Source organism: Paralichthys olivaceus, chromosome 10 (assembly GCF_024713975.1).
Source record: "Paralichthys olivaceus isolate ysfri-2021 chromosome 10, ASM2471397v2, whole genome shotgun sequence".
Lineage (NCBI taxonomy): Eukaryota > Metazoa > Chordata > Actinopteri > Pleuronectiformes > Paralichthyidae > Paralichthys > Paralichthys olivaceus.
The window spans coordinates 21,645,365-21,668,350 of record NC_091102.1 but is presented as its reverse complement, the minus strand read 5'-3'; the positions used below and the strand labels follow the sequence as shown (position 1 = coordinate 21,668,350).

The 22,986-nt window shown below is 39.2% G+C and overlaps 1 protein-coding gene across 2 annotated transcripts in view; it reads left to right on the top strand.

Annotated features, from left to right (window-relative positions):
* LOC109637343 (inactive dipeptidyl peptidase 10-like) overlaps positions 1–22,986 on the top strand; it is a 105,464-nt gene that overhangs the window by 1,460 nt on the left and 81,018 nt on the right. The window contains exon 2 of one of the 2 annotated variants that reach the window (XM_069533123.1): positions 5,409–5,655. In XM_069533123.1, coding sequence (XP_069389224.1) covers positions 5,599–5,655 — 57 coding nt within the window. In that variant the 5' untranslated portion in view covers positions 5,409–5,598. Of the gene's footprint in view, positions 1–5,245; positions 5,656–22,986 lie in introns of those variants that run through there. The other variant, XM_069533122.1, reaches the window with a different exon arrangement.

The following is a 22,986-nucleotide window of genomic DNA, read 5'->3' as shown; positions in this document are numbered from 1 at the left end:
GGATCGACCATTTTCATCACTGTGATAGAATCCTTACAACCTAAACATCCTGGCTTGTATTTTACTTCAACAAAAACCATATTGTTTGTCCATTTCTCTACTATTTTATATTATTTACCGACTCTGCCTTAGAGGGTAGAACATTGAACATTCATCAAAAATACCACAGTGACACAAAATATGAGCAAGAGAGGAAAAGCATCCTTACTCGTGTAATAAAACCTTACAAAAGTGTGAACAGTGTGCAGAAAAAAAAATGTTCTTTTGTGTTATTGTGTTCAGTTTATATTAAAGGACAATGTTTACAACTGTGATGAAGATCTCAAGTGTGATAAAGTTTTGAAATTAAGTCAATACCCAGTCCCAGCAGGCTTGAGTGCACCTCGATCATGAACCATTTTCTGATCTGGGTGTTGTCTATCCATTCAGTATTATCCATGCTGCTGTAATGTTAATGTGTATAGTGAGTCATCTGTCATATAACTTGAATATTGAAAATAAAATTGTCTATGCTATTTGGCAGCTGTGGCTCAGAAGGTAAAGCGAGTTGTCCTCTTACGAGAAGGTTGGCAGTTTGATCCCTGTCTCCCCCATTCCATGTACCGAAGTGTCTTTGGGCTAGATGCTGAACCCCAAATTGCCCCTGACGGCTGTGCCGGCAGTGTATGAATGGTTTCTGATGGAGAAAGTGCTGCACATAGATGCACTGTGTGAATGGGTGGATGGCAAAACCGTACCGTAAAGTACCCACACCTTTTAATCTATATGAGAACTTATTATTGTATAATTTGACAAGCTGACATCACTCACTAAGCACTCATAATAGTAAATGACACTGATAATCCCCTCAGTTCACACTTTACTGCCATCTGCTCGTGGATACAGGATTAAAATGGAGAACAGCTCACTTTGGCAGGAGTTTGTCCCTTCTGCTGTAGCTGCCCTGAACACATTGACGCTCCTGTATTGATCCAGATTCATCTGTTTTAGTGCATTCAAAGGTGTACTTAAATATGGGCTGAAAAGTAGGCAGAGGCTTGAGGTAAGAATCACCAAACCAAGATAAACCTGGTATATAATAATTGCAAGACTGACTTTAAAATAGGACTGCTGTCATTTCTTAGTGTACAAGGCAGGTTAGAAGTAGTAGTTTGTTTAGCATTTTTATGATGTGTTTCCAAAGGACATAAATTGGCCACACACACACACTGTAGCTATGGATTCAAAGATCATAGATAATGGATCCATGAATGGATGTTTCAGTGTCCTGCTATTGTTTATGATGGCTCACTGCCAATGTTGTTCGAAACATTTGTTTTCTTCGCTCTTCTTACTGTGTGTGCTACATTGACACACATGTTCAACATGCACACTAAAAGGTTTTTACACTGGGAGACTATGAAGTGCAATGGAAACAGACATTAATGTCTCTGTTGAAAGTTCTGCTCTGTACAGACAGAGGCCGATCAAGGTTGTTTCCTTATGATTATGGATGCTGCTGCATTGAAACAGACATTGGGTAAAAACATTAAATGCAAAAATGCATTAAATAAAGGCATAACATTTGATAAAAACAACTAAGTAGTAAACCATAACATCACTCAATTAATACATGTAACAAAATGAATGTGACACTTTCAGCGTTTGTACCACCTTGTTTTTATTTGTTTGGGCATAGAGTGGCAGTTAGAGATGATTGACAAGTGTCTGAAATCCTAACAAATGACTGGATGATGGATTGCTGTTGGACACTGGGGAGCAAGTATGCAGGTGGGAACACAGTGGACTCTACTGGAGTGACAGGATAGTGGGTGACTTGAGTAATGGGCAGATGGGCAAATGAAGAAGTGGCTGACGCTATGACATCTACAGTTCTATTATGTTTCTCATCACCATAAAAAGGTAGAGATTGAATTAAGACTGTTGAGTTCCCCATTTTAAAAGATTAAGCTGTTCAAATATTTTTGCACACTCAGTCTGCTGTACTTTGACCTGACACCAGCTCAGCCTCCATGCTGTTACTGTCTGTTGCTGCACAGACCCATCGTGCCTGGTGACATTTTGGAACAGAACTGTTTCCTATCACACCTCGACCTTTCATGCATCAGAAGTGTCCCACTCTCTAAAACCAGATACATGCTTTCAAGTTCCTTTAAGCAGTGGCCTTCAAAGTGCTCTGTGATAAGCAAACAGAAGAGAGGACCTTTACTTATTGATGTTGAGATTCACCAGGCAGCGTGGACGACCTCTGGCTGCCACAGTGCTATGACTCTGCAAGAGCTCACTACAAAATATAACCAGCCCGACACGCTTTGTCACGCATTTCGAATCTCTGTCAGTCTATAAGAGTGTGAGGTGTCCTACTAGCATGTTTCAAGCAATTTCTTTTCATATCTCTCTGCAGTCAAACATACTGTGGCCTGCAGGTGATCTCAGACTGTCAGTGGTTGGGCTGGCTGCCTGCACATCCCAACAACACTGAGGAAATTACTTACAGCAAACCTTGCCATGGAAATACATTGAAAAACTTGTGTCAAATTAATAATACAAGTCTACCTCAAGGACTAAGCAGAGTACAGTGCTTAATGTGGTTTTAAATAGCTAAGATACACATTTATATGGGTGATATTGTCTTTTAGCACTGTTTAGAATGTTATTACATGATTTACATTTAAAGGAACCATATTGGATTGGCTACTTAATATTTTTTAAAGGGATAGTTCACCAAAAAATGAAAGTTGACTCTTTATCTACTCACCACTATGCTGATGGAATAGATGTAGCATGGAAGTAGAGATAATACCTCGTATCCCGTGTGTACCCTCGGGCGAGAGCTTGTTTGCAGTGTGGGTGTGAGGAGGCTATCAGAAGACATTTAGGCCAAAACATGGTGTTAATGACACTGTTTTGAGCCAGATTTGAATGTCAGGGCTTACTGACACTTGGGTGACACCAGAGGAGCAGTATGGAGGCTTCTGTTGTTTTTTTAAGTAGTGGTCACCAGTCACTTCAATTGTATTGGATTTAGCTGCAATGCATGTTTACCCCTGAAACTCCAAAAGTGTTTTGTGGAATCAAACGCTCCACCCATCCCTCCATCAGCAAAGTGGTGAGGAAATAATTAGTCAATTTTAATTTTTCGGGGAACTATCCCTTTAAACTTGACATATGAACTATTGAAGCTGCTTTAATATTTTGGCGACATTAGGTACAGTTAGGAAATGAAGATCTATTCTTCTGTTCCTTTGGCTGTGGAAACGGGACACTTAATTCAGTCCAAGGAGAGGAGAGAAAATCATCTGTGTGGTTTTTATGAGGTTGAAAATTGAATTTTGAATTTTTCCTGAAAATGTCCTCTGGTCATCTCAGTTTGTTTGATATAAAGATACATTTGACAAAGCAGTTTCATACTCACCATCAATGTATGCGTTTTGTAGCTTTAATTCGTTAATGTATGTTATTTCTTTGACACATATACATATGACACACTGTCAGGGTTTTTGTCAATCGCAAACTCCTACATCTCTATATCTAAACAATATCCTTGTTTTGATATGCTGCTGAGATCCACTATGATTCACCACCAATGCACCAGTAGCCCGCATAACCCGCAGGGTGTTCAAGGTGCTTCCCCTGGTGGTTTCACTCCTCCTCCACCAGCAGCTTCTAAATCTAAGAGGATTGATTTAAACCAGTTGATCTCTCCCTATTGAAATGAACAATGGTCATAATAGACAATGTTGATAACGTTGTTTTTTTTTTGCAATGCGGCCTTTGAACAAGCAGTAGATTTTAAATGAATAACAAATACCAGATTTATCTCATACAGCATCAAGAAGCGTGAGCTGGATACTTGACGTAGAGTCTCCACCTAAACAATGGCCTGGAAATCAAAGTCCGCCCGCGGGGAGGGTAACCATACAGGCTCTGCAGCTTAGTGCATTTCTCTGGGGGGATTTTTTGATTGATAAAGTCACTGTGAAACTGGTGAAAGGATTTTGTTGCACCTTAATGAAAGACAGAGTGAGCCTTACTCTGTATATTTCAGATGTTATACTGCAGCTTTAGGTTGTGACTGTGTAATCCTATGTTAAATCCAAACACATGTAGTGATGATGTTATCCAGAGATAATGACAAGTCCATGGGGTTTTACTGCTCTAGATTAAAGTCATTACAGATAAGTGAAATGAAACGAAACTCATCCGCATAGAATATTTCTAACAAAAAACGTTGTCAGGCTGTGAACAGTCTTATCACCATAAGTCCTTTGTTAATTAACTGCTGGTTCTCGTGTCCATATTGAAACTTGTTATAATTCCTTTTGGAAAAACTAATTGGTCTGAGAGTTGAAATATAATACTTCTTGTTGCCAGTGTGTCTATCGATAAAGATGAATGCATATAAGACACGATTGATTGGACTAGACAACAGCACTGCTTATGTGGACTTTAGGTTTAAAGCATCACATCATAACCACTGTGCCTTATTATTTATTTATGTATAATTACATCGGCTACACATTGTAATACATTTATATTTATTCCACAAATCATTGTCATCAATTTTACCAAACTTCTATACTATTGCAGTTTGTATGTAATATATACATTATACTATTATATCATTACTACTATAAATATATTTTACTGCTTGACTATAAACATTTTAGTATTATTCAGACAATACATATAAATAAATAATGATGTAAAGTTGTGAGTAATATAGTACAAATTCGGCACTGCACTTGGTTTACATGACTATAATATGTAAACAGCATGTTCCCTTTGGATAATCTAAATTGGTCCTTAGACCTTTTCTGATAAAGACATATTAAATGCTAATATTAATCAGTTCTTAGGAGCAATACATTCTATTTGGGAATAAGGGCATAACTTTTTGTGCATATAAATATACTGAATGCTATTTAGAGTGATTTTCAGCTGGAAAAATAATATTTCCCTCTGTGCGGAACACTGTATGTAACAGTTATTGTATAGCATGTGTTTTTCCCTTCATTGTATTTTGGTGTGTGTTTCCCTTCTTGTCTGTACTTTCACTCTTGTTTGGGTTAGGGGTTAAAAGAAATGTCTCCATCTATTAGCTCTATAAACATGATGTCCTTACATGCAGGAGACTGTTGTCATCAGTTTTAAAATGTTATGTAATCTGTCTGCACGGACTAGAAGCTCCTATTCTAAACCTTTAATTCCTGTGCCAGCATCTGTCCACTCATGCCCAGAAATCATTTTAGGATTTATCATTAAAACATTTTTGGATGAGCTGTAACAGTTTCTGTTTATTTTCAGCCACATGGCTCACAGCCGTGTTATATACATGGGTTAGTGAGGGCTAACTTGGCTGCTGCGTTACTGTCGAGTGAATGAACAAGCCCCTCTTGCGCTCACAGCTGGCGCACCAGCAGAGCGACGCGCACGGGGACTGGTCTGCGGAGAAAGCGTGCGCGTCACATTGAAGTAGAACAAGTAGAACAGCGTGAGGAGCAGCGGACGTGTCGGAGTGGTTCGGTGTCAGCTGCGGTGCGTAGACCGGAGTTCCCCCCCCCCGCACTCTGCCGGAGCTGTCCAGCGTGCTGAACCATGAACCAGAGCGCAGGAGCAGCGCAGCACAGCCGGAGATACTCCGCTGAAGGAAAGGTAACCGTGCGGCTGCATCTGTCCTGTCGACTGTCATCCGTGTCGCATGAACGTCTTTGGGATTAAAACCGCCGAGGCTTGACTTCCAGAGGGGCAGAAGGGTCCCTCGGATTGTGTGTGGTGCTAAACTTTCAGTGGGAGCTTTAAGTTGAGAGCAACACAACTAGAGCACGTGGATGAAGTTGTGAGATGAGGTTGAAGAAGTGTTTGTGTGTGATTGTGAACATATGACGGCCCGGTGGGTTTCTGTAGCGCAGGCACAACGTTAGATGAATGATTTAACTGCAAAGCGGGACAAACCGTGTTCCCGTTTGAGGACAGTGTATCTGCAGTGGATCGTCTTCATTCAATTATTTATCCATCTTTGAAAATACCGACAAACGTGGCGGGGCAAATATTAACATTTAATATCGATCCAGGCAGACGACTTCTGAATGCTCTGAATCTGTCTTTTAGACTTGATGTGAAACGGATGAAAGTGACTTTGTACCAAAGGGGTGTGTGTGGGTGTGTGTTCTATGAGATGTGGTCCTTTTTGTCAAACAGGAGTGAAAGTGTCTGTGTCTAGAGAGAAAACTAAATTGTTAAATAAGTAAACAACTACAACAGAAATCTGGTTATGCAGCAAACTGTGGCCTGATGGGGGCGCAACATTTTTCTTGACCTCACTTTATCTGACTAAACTCTAACCCAGGATGCTTCGTGGCATCATAGCCAATTTATAATTATTTAGAAAGAAAATAGTTGGCCTCTAATTGTTGGTATTAACATCACACTGTCACAATGTGAGAGTATCACTATGTTTACTGTGGCAAAACAATCCACAGTACTGATGACTGTCAGAAATTTGGGAGAAAGGTAAAAAACACATGTTAAGTTTGTTCATTGCTTGATATTACACAACTTAATTAAATTAAGATGTATAATGAAATAAAATGAAAATACAAAAGTAGTAGTGTTAATTAAAGGAAGAGAAAAGAACAAATGATCATGTAATGTGTTACCCAGTACAACTGTTCAGATTTTCCAACAATAACGCTGTCATCTGTTTTACTAAATTACTATGTAGCAATGAAAAATGCAGAAAGGGGTGCATAAGAATATACATAAACAATTACAGGCAACATGAAACCCAAGACAGTGTGAAAAGACACATGGAAACATAAGAAAAAAATAATGTAATAAACTAGAGTGTAAAAAACAGAGGTGTTGTGCAGTTTAATGAAATAGTAAAAGAAGGTTGGAGCAGGGGTGAAGTTTTCTAGGAATATCTTCCAGATAAACATGTGGATTCAGACTGGAAGGACGTGTCTTCTTTTTCAGTTCTGACCATGTGGACAGTAGGTGGACATTCAGTGCTTTATATCCCACCATAGTATGCGACAAATCTTAGGCACACAGGAAGTCGATGTAAAGATCTGAGAACTTCATCTATGTCTCACTCCCTTGATCTTAAAGCCATTATGAATCATCTGATAAAAATTCAAAAGATGTGCAGGGAAAATAAAAAGTTGGATACACTGCAAGTGGCAGATGTGGCTAACAACTAGAGTATTATGAGTTAACAGCGTATTTCATTTGGTCGTCTCTTTATTAATGAGTCAGGAGGATGCGAACACATGTTGGATTTTAGCATGTGACATTTTAGAGTTTGGACAGCTTTAAAGTTTTATCCTGTCAGGATGTAAAACACTAAACAAGTGGGAATTTTGACCTGTCTGAGGTATAGATAGAAAGTGAGTGGATGGATGTCATTACTGCTGTCTCCATAAGATCTAAATATGAGGGTGATAGATCTAATCGATAAGGAAGTGCTGCACCTATAAACTAATGCACCAATGGACTGACCATCGGTCATTGCTATTTCTGGAGCCACATTAGTCGTGGGAAGTGTTAGTTTCTCTCCAAGGATCAGGGACTGATTCAAATTACCTTGGTACATGCTACACTTACACAAAACCCATGGGCTTTGGGGGAGGTGTAAATATGCATGTGCATGTTTATGCATTGCTGGGGGTTATCCAGTTGTTGATTTTGCCTCATCCTGTCGATCCATTAAACTATGGATGTAAATAGTGTAGCCCAGAAACGTCCCTTATGATGCATTCTGAACAACTGAACTATTATGGGCTCAGTGTTCAGTGTTTCATGCTATTCCACTGCATCTTTCAGTAGAAGTGATTTTATTTTAAAAGTCTGTTCTTAAAGCAGAAAATCACTTTCTGATTAAATTGTCCTCCATTTACTTGTTTGCACAGGTTAAAAAGAAAGCACATTTAATTATAGATCAGAAGATTGAACAAACTTGACAGAAGATAGTTTTAATTTTGCTTGAAATTATCTCATTCGTATGGATTCTTTAGAATTAAAATAAAATAAAATGGACACAACCGTATGTTAATGATGATTTAAAATACTTTTTGGGTTATTTTATGCTGTTATTGACACATGGGCTAGAGAAAGAGGGGGAAGAGACGTAGGTGACATAGAGAAAATATTTTTTTTACAAGTGTCATGGTTTGCTGATATATAAATCATACATAGCTGTACTTTATTTTGAAGTTGTTGGAAAGAACAATGTTATTCGGTACAAATTCTTGGAATAAATCACTACAGTTTTTATACTTTCATTCCAAATTATTTGTATCATTTTGTTCACAGTTTGTCATCTGAACAGGCAAAGATATAGAACTAATCTTTCTGCGTGATTGCAAATTGCAGGAAAGCCAACACATATGGAGCAAACAAATTTAAAAGCTCGTCTACAAATATGTCACTGACATCAACTAATGCTAAAAAATGTGCCCCATTTAACTGAATGACTCCACAGAACAATGTAAATGAATGAAATAATACTTGAGAAAACAAGCACAAATGCCTCTTTATACAGAGCTACAATACGTAACCTTGACTTTTTTCTTTCCTCCACCTTTAAGGAATAGTACAGCATTTTGAAAAATGCACCTATTCAATTCCCTGCTGAGAGTCAGATGAGAGAGTCGATGCCAATGCAAGCGTGTTGTCCTCCCATAAAGATTGGGAAGTCACATTTTGTATGGTTTTTTTGAAAGAAAGGTAAATCATATTTACAAGGTGATCTCAGCAAACCAACTGTTGGGTAGTTTATCAACAAATTTGTCATTGTTATGGATATTCTCTTCATCCATATAATAGTGAGCAACATTTGTGAACAGTGTACATTTCCCTTTAAGAAATAAGGATGTCTATTTGTTTTTTGCAGGTGAATAGCACTATTTATTCGACATAGGGGATTACTCATGTACTGAGTAAGTGAAATGAAAGATTTCCACTAAACAGATTGACCGTTTCCATAGAGATGCTCAGAGGAAAAGGATTTAGTTGCTCAGACTAACATGCCTCTTACAAACAAGTCATGGACAAAGTTATTAGACAAGGGTCAGGGCCATTAATTCAGTGGATCATCAGTTTACAGTGTCATAATCTCCCTGTGGACTACCCAGGTACGTGTGGCAGGACTCGCAGCTCAGAAGAAGCCACACAAACATTAAAAGTTCCTCCCTGTGCACTGCTACACTCTTGTAAGTGTAACCACTGTTGTAATCACACAGCTTTTACTGATGTGGATTATCATAACGTTACTTCATTTGGATTTCCCAGCAGGAATCTTGTCATCCAAAACAATTTGTCACCAGGAAATGTGTTGTGAGGCTGAGCTGCATCTGCTGTGAGGAACAATGCAGATAAAAGGATCATGTCTTGTTTTAGAACAATGGGTGTTTGCCTTTTGCTCACAGTGTGATTGGAACTTGTATTATATTTTGTCACCTCTTTGTCTGGTCGATTACTCTGAATTGTCTAGGTTAGCAAATTCCACTCTAAAACACTTCAAGCTGTTTGCACTAGGTCGTGTGTCTCACGATAGCTTACCGATATCAAAAAGCAGAGAAATCAACTGTCAGGCTGTTCAAACCACCTCCTCTGGTGGTAACAGATTATCTTTCTTCTCTGAGATATAAGTGCTAAGAAGAACCACACATTATACTGCCTCTCCCTGTTCACAGTGAACAAAACATAATGTCGTCCTCAAGTGTGAGTTTAGATAGCATGCCATGTTGGAATCAGAGTAGTGACGTATTAGACAACCTCAGTGTCCTGTCCCTCCATGTAGACTCAGTTCAGCTGCCAGCATGAAGGCAGAACAACAAACCTGTGCTCCAGTCTGAGTTTCCACAGAACGGTGAGGCGGAGTGACAGCTCAATATTCCTGTGGAAGTAACCAATACAGTACATGCTCTATGTTATAACTTAAATCACACTGAAATAAAACATTGTTCTCCCTGCCTCATTCAAGCCAAAGGCTCAGGTGATTTCAACTCATGATAATACAGCTGGTGCTCTGAGTCTTTACCTGATACCAATCGATTTATTTGAAAATTTGATTACTTAGCATTATACCATTCCCTGGGGAACCATCCAAGACTAAGCTTACTTTCAAACTGTAAATCCATGATGCACCCTTCCACTGATGTGCTTGTGACTAATATTCTTTTTTTAGGGATTTGGGACTTTGGATTTTGCAATCTGACAGACTTGAATTTTAGAGTGGTGTTATATAAAGGCCTGGGCCCCTCAAAAATCAGTATTTTCTGTAAGTGATTATATTATCTGTACACTATCCTAATGATGACATGACTCAATTTGTCATGGCAAGCTATCAAGCAGTACAAGCATAAATAGATCATTGACTCTTAAGTAAACACTGAGTGGTAAATATATGTTATTAATCAAATATTTTCTAAATCTAGATATAAAGCTGTAGCTCCAACTATTTCCTCTTAATGAAATCCCAAAATCTACCTATAATGTTTCTCATTCTAGTATAACCTGTATAACCTGATATTAACTCACCCACTCAAAGATTACAGGAAATCAAAAAAGCACAGATGGCTTAAGCTATCTTCCATTCAAAGCAGTGCAATGACGTTTGCGAAGTCTTGTTTGGCCAATTAAAATGGACCCACCCATAAACCCACCCAGTCCTAGCTTTACAAACAGCTGTCAAATCCAAACCTGGACTCTATAAAGTCATCACAGTGAGAAACAGCAGGTTGACAGAGACAGTGGGCTCTGGCTGTGCTCATAAAGCCCAACAGCAGACAAACAGCTGCTGGGGGCGACTTGAAGGGGCTGTTTGTTCAGGACAACATGGCAGACCAGCTTCAGATGAAGAAATCTTAAAAACCAAAGCATAGAGCTGCTGTCTCCTCTGGTGAGCAAACAGCTTGCTCTGTCTAATGCAGCACACCGATCAACGCAGACTAGCAGTGTTCGTCTTCAGGGTTGGCCTAGTGTGTAATTTAAAGGAAATCCTCTCGGCACATTAGGGCTCACCGGAGAGAGCCTCAGGCGCCACAGGGAGCTCCCACTGCGGGACAGATGGGTGAACATTCGGCTTCTGTTCCCTCCCTCCCTGCAGAGACTGTTTTAAGCGAATGTGACTGAACACCAAAACCAATATATGGAAAGAAATCACTGTCCCTAGCTCTCCAGGGGCAAGAAGATATTCAATCAACTGCAAATGCTCTCACAGATTTATTGATGTTGATTCATGCACATGCACAACCAACAAATGCATCCAACAAACATGAATTAAATAATGAATGATTCTCTGAGGGATCAGTGTATTGTAAAATGATTCCTGGAACAGGTTGACCATGAGTTACAGTAGAAGAATGATTAATAGTGTAGTAAATATCTAAGCAGACTCTGAGCAGCTGGCTTTTAAAAAAAAATGCTAATAACTTGTGTAAAACTGACTTGCTTTCACTTCTAAACCTCAGTCTGTCTTAGTCAGACAGCAGAGCACTATGATTCCACAGCTGCTTTATACCATTTGACAAGTGGCTGTGTTTCTTCAGTTTAAATATATGCATGGTTCTCGGCAGATGTCAGAAGGTTCACAACAGAATCTGAATAGCTTTTGAAAGACTGTGGAGACGTGGCGTACGGCTCACAGACAACAGGATGAATACAGCTGTCAGCTCTTTGTGCAGCGTTGGCTGTATTCCACGTGATGAGGTCATAAGAAAAATCCTTGAAATTGGTTCAACTCTTACTCAACCACCGCCAGCTGTACCTTCGGCTTGTTGTGTTTAAGCTTCTTAGATTTCATGGGGCCATTGTAATTGGAAACCAAACAGCAAAACAGATACGAGTCCGGTTGAATATGAACACTGACAAACTCGCCATCATGTCGGCCTGAACCCTTCACCAATATGCTTTAAGCAGAAGAGAACTAATTGTAAAATGACATCGTCGTAATCTCAACTCGTAAGTTTATCAATTACTTTTGAACTCCCCCATCATTTGTTTGGATATTGCTCCGATCATTCAGTGTCAGCTCCCTGCGAGTGAGATGTAACCAGTGTAACAGCTGGAGAGCCATTCTGAGGCTGGCTCTGTCAGCAGATGATTGTGATTGCAGTTTCGCAGCAGTTTCCGCTGCGCAGCAATGTCAGCATGTGGAGCACAAGGCTAAGAGGACAGGCGCAAGGTGAGAGATTGCATCAGAGGTGTCGTTCCCTTGACTGTGCTACAGAGCGACCTGATCATGACATGTTTATGACTGGGCTGTGAATGAACAGTTAGGATCACGCGAGGTTTAATTCCTGAGAGTTCAGTCCTGATTGATTTGACAACTCCTTTGTTGGTAGTGACGGTGAGTTTTAATGATACAGGTGCCAGAGTGACATTGCAAATGACACATACATACGCCACATCTCTAAATATATATATAACACGGCCCACTGAGTTCTGTACAAAGTGGAATGCACACATGGATTGTTTTCTTTGAATTTCTCGTCTGTGGCGATAAAATTTGGATCCCACAGAGGAGTTGTTAATGTTAAAGTTTCCTTTGCTGCTGAATGTGTTTCCAGTCTGGGAGTGTATGTTTGTGACCAAGAGCTTCAGCCATTCTTTATTGTGTAAGATAACATTTCCTCTGAGAAGCACGTCCACTCCAGGGCAGACTGGAGGCTACAATAACTTCCTATGAGAAAGTAGCTTTAGATATAGAAGCAAAGAAGTGATAGAAATAGAAACAAAACAAGAGATTAAGTTGGTGCCACTTTTCCACCAACAGAGACTGAACCTGGTGAGTAAAGGAATAAAGTTTGACTAGTGAACAGTTCTCAGTCTCATTTCGACTATGAATTAAAGATTTAAAGATGGATCGATTATGTTACGAGATCATTCCAGATTACTGAATAACTGATGCAAAAAAGAATGCCTGTGATATATAGCAAACAAATAGTCAATATTGTTTTACAGCCAACACATGATGCAGGAGGAGGTTTTGTAATGAGTGTAAATGATCATAGTGATATTTTAAAAGTCTTTTTCTTTAATGAATAAGCTTAAAGCTACCAAGCTTCCATATCCATCAATATCCTCTTCCTTGGCTAACAGCCAGTGAGACGTGCAGCTTAACTATTGCTCCCTCTCATAATCCTCTGAACCAAGACAAGTATTCAACAAGGGGCAGCACCTCCTTCTGCCAATCACTGGATGTGCTTCTCTCTACACAGTCAAGACACAGTTTGGTAAAATTCTCTGATTAGGGACGAGAAAGGAGTTTGAAATAGAGTTAGAATATCTGTCTCCTCTGGTACGCAAGACAACGTGAAAACCATCCGTAGCATTTAACACTCGCTGTAACTCACAGGTTATTGTGCATAGACAGAAACTGGATTCGTACCATGGATGCATATGGATAATATTCAGAGCGATGATAATGATAAAGTACTGATCATGAGAGGAATAAATCAGAAGGAAAATCAGGTCCAACCAGTTATTAGCAGAGTTTGATTCTGGTCCAAAAAATACGTCATCTGTCTCTTTTTTTACTTTAATGTTTACATGGTACACAGAAATAAAGAACTTGTTTATTTGCATTTCTATCCTATCGCTACAGCATGTCTGATGACAGGAGGGAAGCTTCAATTATTCATATCAATATTGACAATATCGTTAGTCCTTTTGCTCCTCACCACTGTTGCTAGTGCTTGTTGGGGGTCTGTAAATGTATTTTCAATTGTTCTTCTTTATGAAACCTGCCTGGAGATAGTGTCTGCTTTATATGGCACTATAGAAATGAGATTGACTTGACTGAAAGCAGATGCACTGGGTGATGCACAGGTGTTAATTGAAAGGACCCGAACGCAAGTTTTTTCAGGAGCGGTGCATTGTTCGCACAAACAACATTCTTGAGAAACCTTCCAACTTCCCAAACTGGGTCATACCAACACATTTCCCAAAGCAAATTAATTATTCTCAGCTGTGATGATATTTCTGCAACACAGATGCAAACTGAAAGCATGATTAACTTTTTTTAATAACTTTGGAAATGCTGGGTGTCTGGGCTAAATTCAACAACACAGTTTAATATATAACAAGATGCTGTTTAATTCTGGTCTAAACTCCATAGAATTTGATTTGTAATCCTAAATAGCACAATTCACTACACCATTGTATTATATTAGTAGGTTTTGTTGTACCCATTCCTGTAGGCTACAGACAGGAACATGTTTACATGTAGCAGCAGCATTTAATATACTGAGTGTGATGTAATTCCTATACAATTATTATTGTTCTTAACCTCAGTTTACTGTGAGAGTGAATTCATGGTCTTTGTTACTCTTTTTGCATAACTTCCTTCACTCTGCTCTGTAAATAGTTATCAATGTTATCAATAAAGATCATTCATATACAAATATTGAGGAGCTTAGCCAGAAGTGGTTCCTCATAGTGCTGACACTATTTGTAGTTCCACAAAGTACTTTTTATTGTGAGATGCTTCGAAAATGGTTATTTACATGACATACATATTTCAAGCAATAATTTGCAGGATATTCATTGAAGAGTCAAATGGTTCAGCAAAATGTAATAAAGCGAAAAAGCAATTAAATGACTCCAATGTAAAATTTCAGTGTAATTCAATTTACAAGAGACAAATCAGACAAGAGCTTGAAAATATCCACAAGGCACAGACTAAATAAATAAGAAAATTAATAAAATACGTCTCATGAACGGTACAGAGAGATTACATTTGCAGGAGATCTGCAGTGATTGGCATCATGGCAAAGAAACTTAAGAAAGGGAATTATTTATCTTATAATCTTATACTCCAATAACACAAACTATGGCTGTATACAATAATAACTGCTGGACATTGATATGTTGACAGACAGACAGAGTATAGTGATTCTTCATTATGTCTGAAAATGAATTTTTTATAATACATTTTGAAACAATTATGTGATGCCCCTCATAATACGTGAAGACAAGTTAAAAGAGCCATCCACCCAGAGAACCACTGCACTGCACATGAAGCAGCTGATGTTCCTGAGCCTATTCTTTGCATTGCACATATTACAAACTTTATATTATGTGGAGCTCTGATAAATTGATTGTAAACTGCTTTAGTGGTATTATCTGTAAAGAATAAGTAAAGATATGTTTACAGTTTCATCCAGCTTCACCAGCTCTTCGGATAGAAAAGATGCAGAATTATTTGATGTATAACAAACCACATCAAGTAACTTCAGAATGTTTATATTTTACTCATATTGCACAACACATCACATTTCTTGTGAGGGAGAGAACATAATTTCAAAGTGAAGCTTAGAAAACAAGTTGTGTTAACAATTGTCCCAATGTTTGTTGGAGTCAAACAACATGTTACTATAATTTCATATAGCATTGACTAATTTATAATTCCACTATGTTAGCCCTCATAGCCAACGCCTCAGCCAGCAGAGAGTACATTCATTTAATGGCACTGCATATAGTTCGAATAACGATAACATTTTAATACTGCAGATTAAGACAGCTGGTTAAGAAACCATCCACTCTTGTGATGAACCTTTGTAGAACCACAGTCTGTTGAAGATCCATTTCCAAACCATTATTCCTGTGTGTGTGTCAGGTGAGTAAATGTTGAGAGGAAGAAAAAAATAGAAACTCATCAAAAGAGGTGTGAAATGGAGAACTGAAGAGCACACCATGACTGTATGAAAATAGAACAAAGCTGTGTCTGTGATCAGTGAATTCATCCAAACTTAGAGCGCTGGCTGGTGTTGGGAGGAAGAGCTACTGAAGGCAGAGAGTGGGCCGACTCAAGACTCTAGGGAGCTGAGATCAAGAGCTTCAGAGGCATAGACGTCAATCCTGATGTATCTATACTTCATTGCTCTGCGCTGCCCCTCCCATTGAACAAATTGCGTTATTAGTTGTACAGTTGTTAGGTGCTAGAACTATCACCTATTACTGAGTATATATCTGGGTCAGGAGGAGTGGAGCCAGCAGCAGAGTGACTTCTTAAGAGCATCTTAATTATCAGGGGCCAATCCATCCAAGACCTTCTTCACATACCTTTAAATAGGGTGTCCCTTTTCCTTAATTTATCAAATAAAAAGTTAATGAAACTTAATGGAAATAAATCAGACATATGTAGAGGACTGATTTTTATGAGTGTGTGAGTTTTTGTGCAGATTCAAATAAAAATCCAGATCTAGTGTATTTAAATGTGGTTTCAAAAGAGGACTGTTGGGTATTGGCGTAGGCATGTGAATTCCATTCTGGTTAGTTTTCTTTTTGTTTAAAGTCCGTACCTGCCTTACATGTCAATTAAAACCAAGTAAAGATTCATATTCAGGAGATACACACAGTACATCCAAGTCTCAAATGTTACGATATCAGCTTGAACACATTTCTTGAGTTTCTAAACCCCCTTTTTATTCTGTGGCAGGATTATACTCTTTATCGTGCAGCTGTTTTGAACACACTTGGTTTCATTCCCAACATGGACAAAACATAGAAAAAACAGTTTTGTATAAGTACTGAAATACAGGCAAGGCAATCTACTGGTTTCTACTGTCATTTGTTCGGACACAGCATGCCATGTTGTGTCACATGTGCAATGTTATGTTATGTCATGTCCTTTCTGTCACCTTTGCATAATTTTGCTTTTTTATGTTCCCTTCACTTCAGTCACCTGAGGAAATGTACATTTGCGTGTTTTAATGACAGTTTGTATTGACAGTCAGTGCCTAACCCTACCTGTGGAGGGAGTTTGCTTCTTTTTGGCATATCCAGGATTTATAACACATAACGTGACATGATGTTATATAATAGGTTATCCCATCTCTGAACCATTCAAGAGTTGAACTAGAGCAGGTAATACGTCATCATCATGAACTCATTCAAGCACCAGGCGGTGCTCAAACCACTGAATAGTCAGCCAGTGGAGATTTTCATTTTTGTATTTTTCGCATTAAATCTACAGTGGCTTCAAGATTCTTCTTGTCCATTGAACCTACAAATGTTTTAAACACGCACACAGAGCTGCCTTGGATAAAAAGCTGTGAAACCGAGTGCAACAGGGTTAAGATGATTCACACCACATGATGATTCACAAGTGAGGCTCAGAGCCAAACGCTATGTAACAGACACTTCCCTTTTCTCACACCAAGGAAAACTCTAAGAACTGTTATCACACAAAGTTATTCTGAGAGAGCAACAGTGTAAAGACAAAGAGAAAGGGGTGTTGGGCCACCACAGAACAGGTTCAGCATCACTCTCTCTCTCGAACTCGATGAGCTGAGATGTGATGATGACTGGAATGATGACACGTGGCTCCATAAACCCCCACAGGTGTTCAAGTTGGCGGAGATCTGGTGACAGAATAGATCACAGTGGAAGGGGCCTAATCTAATGCCGATACTGTTACTTTAATATGAGCACCTGTCTCGACCCTGTCTCTTAGAAATGACCCTCCTTTTCTATTAAACTGCTTTTTTAGTCAACATAGCAACATAGTCTCCAGCTGGATTACAGTCACAGACAATGGTTTATTTCATTTAATTTCTTTGAAATTAACTGCGTTGCCAAGAGGTGGTTGAGTGAATGATGGGTTTGGGCTCGTTTAAATATTGGAGGAAATGTTGTCCAAGTCTGTAGTTAACTGCACATTTCCTTTTTTTAAATATATTTTTGGGGCTTTTCATCACATTAAATGGATAGGACAGAGAGTGAGCTGTGAAGGGGCTACAGAGAAAGAATAGGGGATGACATGCATAAATGGCCGCAGGTCGGAATGGAACCCAGGCCTCGTTGGGGCGGCAGCTCTACCAGGTGAGCTACGCACCGCCCTGTTAACTGCACATTTTAAACGTCAATGAGTTGATTGAAGTATTTTCTAGAGCCAGATACTTCAATCTTAGATTACATTTTTTTTAGAATATCTCAATTTTTTACATTTCTTAGTCCACAGAAAAACCTTGAACTTCATTTAAGTTCATGTAAAATTTGAAGAAATTATTTTATTTTATATAATATTATAATTATTGTGTTTTTATTAGCGCAGTGCCAGTTCATACCTGCCTGTTTGGACTGGTCTTGTCCTGTGTTAATGCTCCAGAGCTGCTTTAGAACTAGTCCTTGTTTTTAGTGAGTTCTCCTCAAACAGTTCTACAATATACTCAGTCACTTTTTCATTGTTTGGGTGCTGGACATTGTGTGCAGAGCCTTTTTATAAAGTCTATGGTGCGTGAGTGAAATTAGAAAACTTTGTTTTCATCCTACCTGGTTTAACTGCAGGGAAGATTTAGTCAATGTTTCTCATTGAACAAAACTGAATTTCATTTATTACTGTTCACTTGTGTGGATTATATACATTATAATTTTAACAATTTACTTAACTGCAGTTATTTTTTGGCCATTTCAATAATGATATTAAAAACATAATTATCAAAATGATCTGATATTTCTCCTGCAATTTCACCCAGGTACTAACCATTACTGTAATTTATCAGAGGATGTAGAGGACATATTCAACTTGGTCTGTAAACTGACTGACAAGGCACACACACTCACACACACACACACACACACACACACACACACACACACGCACACTGACTGCTACATATTACTGTTTAAATTTGAATTGAAGCAATTGCGTGTCCAGACCAAACTCAACTCTGCCCTTTTTAGGGCAATATCTAGAACATATGCCAAGTGTGAAACTCAAGATGAACAGTTTGTGAGATATGCATTCCACATTCAGAGAGACATGCGCAGTAGTTATTTACAGTTTACAGTTTTCCTGCAGCAATGTAAGCAACTTAAAGATTGCATTAATAAATAATTAATTCATACAATTATTTTTCCCCACAAATCCTCTGTCTGAACAAAAGCAGTATGGAGAAAACAGTGTTACCCTCTGATGCATTCTTATAGGACAACACTGTGCAGAAGGAAGTAAAAGTCTATTTTCTTCTATCATAGTGATAAAGAAATGACTAGTAACAGATGGAGACAAATTGGTTGGCCAGAGGTTCATCCAGCAGCAACATAATGAGCCACAACATGAGGAGAACAGAGGCAGACAGAGACTCTACATGATGGAGAGCAGCACCGTCTCCAGACTTTAATCTCATGGAGCTGGTTTAGATGAACTGGACACAATCTGAAAACAAAGAAAAGTACATGTGAGAACTGCAATAGTGTTGGGATGAACTCCGAGAGCAAAACCTGGTTTATATTTCCCATTATGGTAAATGAGTCGAGAACTCAATTAATTGTTATTAATGCACTATCCTTCTGCAACAAACCAGGAGAGAGACAGACTTGTGTGTGTGTGTGTGTGTGTGTGTGTTGCAAACACAAATCCATATGCCCAAACTCAGCTTTTGGATACCTGTCAATTGTGATTGCAAATAATAAGATACAGCTGCTTTCTTATCCTTCCCAGTGTTCAGTGAGTGATTTGAATAAGTCAGCCACTGAAACAGAAGCACCGCTGCTCCACTTGATAATAGCAATTGTCAGAGCACAAAAGGTTTTCCAGAACAGGACTGTTGTCTCCATCCATGTGTGGCCCATTTCCATAGCAACTCAGAAATGGGAGGGCCTGTTGGAGATGATGACCATGAAGAAATGAGGGGAAGAAACAAACAAGCTCAGAAGACAAATAAAAAACTTGTGCCATGGGGTTTTAATAGAAACAGAAAAACACAACCTGAATGTCAACCTTTTTAAAAACATGGCCAAAATTCATCCTAACCTCAACGTAACATTAATGCATTTATTTATGATTGTGCTGTCTTGAAGATGTCTTGAGTGCTTTTATTTTACATTGAGTTTACGGATTGCACCTTTACATCTGCCTCTGAGTGAGGTTTATGAATGTATCTGTACAGAGGTGGAGAGGAAAGGCAAGCAAATCCTGGTTCCTATGCGGATTTTCAGTAAATCCAGGCCAAACTTATTTTTGCCACCAATGTTGTTCACCTTCAGGTGACTGCAGATATTCAGTGTCCAATGTTGTGCTTAAGCTCTGCCCACTTTTCTTATCTTCTTGACACACAAACACACAACACAACACAGCACAACACAACACAACACAGCACACACCATCTCATAAACAATATTGATTACGTTAATCCTCTGTTAGCAGCTGTGCACCACTTCACAAACATCCATGTTCTCAATTTACTACCATTTTGTCCTTCATTGCACCTCAGTCTTAATCTGTGTGGCTTCTCTGTATCTATATCTGATTACATTTTGGTTTACAGGCTTGCTGTGCCCAGTCAATGTCAGACTAAAACCCCCACGCCTTTTGCATGTTATCTTCTCTGCAACTGGATGTCCTGCAGAGTGTGATGACGGTGGGGGTCATCCAGCCCGTGAATGAAAGACGAAATCTGAGCTCCAGGTGAAGAATTGACTCGAGAAGCTGCTGTTTAATGTGCTGCAGCACTGGCTCATTATGCTAATCCCCCTAAACAGAGTCTCCATATATACAGACATGCATGAGCTAGAATTGGCTTTGAAGAACAGAACATACTCAGGGAATAAATCCATGGGGAGCTCTATTTCCTTCTCTTTTGAATGTGTATGCATGAAAGGAAGCATATATGCATGCAGTTTGTGTCTCTTTCAACACGTATCTTTCTTAAGAATGCAGCACTCATGTTCATGTTCACAGTTGAACAGCAGTATGTGGGTGTAAATAGGAATCCACTGTAGCTGGAATGACCTGACCACTTCCTCAAATGGCCACCTTAATGTGGAGGGGTGTGAGGGTATCAGTGGTCCTGCAAGCTGTGATGTCAGGGCCATTAACCCTCTGTAGGATATTGTTTTGGGGTGTGATGTAATCCAGGCAGCAGACTGCATTGGGGGCCTGGTCATGCGAATCCATGCTGTTGTAGAATTGCTCTCTGTACATGAAATGAGACCTCTCTGGTAGAGAAGGAGCTGGCATTGGTGACAGAGGTCTCCTGGTACCAGCCAGTTATAGATGTAGTCATCTCCACCCAAAGCACTGGCTCTGGAGCCAGGGGCCAGGCTCTCTTTTCCAGAGAGGTCCAGGGTGTGAGGCACTGGGTAGTTGTGAGGATACTCACAAGCCCAGAGCTTGGTGTTCCTGTGTAGGGTGGCATTCTCCCTTAAAAAATGAACCAGTCGACTTAAATGAGTGGAAGCAGTTTAGGGAAAGGCTTCATCACTGAGTCTTATGCACCGAACAGCAGTTTGTCTCTATAGTTCTTGTGTGGGACGTTGATGCTCATGTTGGCAATGATGGAGAATACTGGAGAGAGCGTGATCAGGAGGAATGCCTGCCCCATCTGAACCAGAGTGGCGTTTTGTTGTTGGGCTTCTGTTGTGGCCATGGATTGATCATAACAAACACCATTTTCATCATAAGACGGTTCTATTTGGTACCAGGACATTAGATCACTATCATATCATGTAATGTGTATGAGAAGTCTTAGGCACTCTGGTGGAGAGAAGTGCAGAGCTGTCGACTGATCAGCACCTGGTGACTGGGATCAGATGGCTGGGAGAGGGACCCAGGAAACTTAAACAAGCAGTGAGTGTGAACTGGGAAGGTCTGAACGAGGCACCTGACTGTGGGATCTCCCAAGTATGTACATTTATATGCATCTTCTATTTTTAGATTCCTCTGAACTTTTCCAATCTGTACATCTGAAAAGGCAGAAACATACTGCTGCGTGAAACAAACACATGTGTAACATTTAGACTGAGCGGCTTCTCTGACATTTATAAATCAAACATGGCTTAATGACGGAGAGACCGCTCTTTACTTATAGGATCTATGATGCCATTTGTGGAGTGTCCCATGAAAGCGGTGCCTCAGGGCTTATATAGTCATGGTTGCTTAATAAATGCAGACCTTGTGAGATGGAATCTCTGCTGGAGAACAGATGGATGTTGAAGGGTTTTAGCCAGTGGTTATGTTTGTATTGCACTCAATACATTAGCAGGTTATAAATCCTTAACAGTGACAAGGGGAGTAAGCTTTACTGCAAATTTTAAGGTGATATGTTGGTTCTAAGGTAAACCAAGTATTAATGTGTGTCTCTCTTTTATATATATATATATAGCATATTTAATGTGAATGCAGTTTCAATTTTAAATCTGCTTTATTGACATGCAGGTCATAGACTTACACTGTATGCAATACTGAAGTGTAAACTATATACTCTGGTGGATATAAAATTTGATTTCAAGGGGAGCTCAATGTAATTATAAAATGTGTTATAAACTATTCATTAAATAAGTTTTGCCTTTAAATTCTAAATAGAGGGCTTAACCCAAGTTTTACTGTATTTGTTTGGCCCTGTGTGAATTCTAATATTTAGGGCTTTTATTTTGGTGCAGAACTTATGTGTCTTTATAGCTGCAGCACTGCTCTGTCTGTGCCTCTTGCAGGCATTGTTTTCCCTGGGCAGCCAGCTTTATCTGCGACCACCATTCCCAATGGTCAGACCGCAGTCACGAATTCTGCATTTATTCTGTTCTTTCTGAGGTTCAGTCTTAACCTTGAAAACAGCAGCTCACAACACAATTATTTAGTTACTGCTCTGGATGTTATGATCAAATAACACAAACATCATCAGCAGATGAAGTTTTGTTGCCATGGGATTGGGAATATCAAGTTACTATTTTTCTGAGTACATTAAAAGTGTGTGCTTTAAAGTCCAGGACTGAGAGTTATTCTTGAATTTGAAACAGCATCAACAAAACAATGTCTGTGGTCTATTCAGGCAAAAGTTTCTGTTCTAATCTAAATGAGAGCTTGTGTAAAGATAATGAGCTATCACATAACCTTATTCCTGTGTTCACACTCTTACACTGATTAGTTTAAATGATACAAAACCCAATAATTACTCTGCACTGTATTCACTTGTATTGTTAATGCAGTCGCCGACTTCATACTTTATACTTTTGCTGCCTCTGCTTTAGAACGTGATA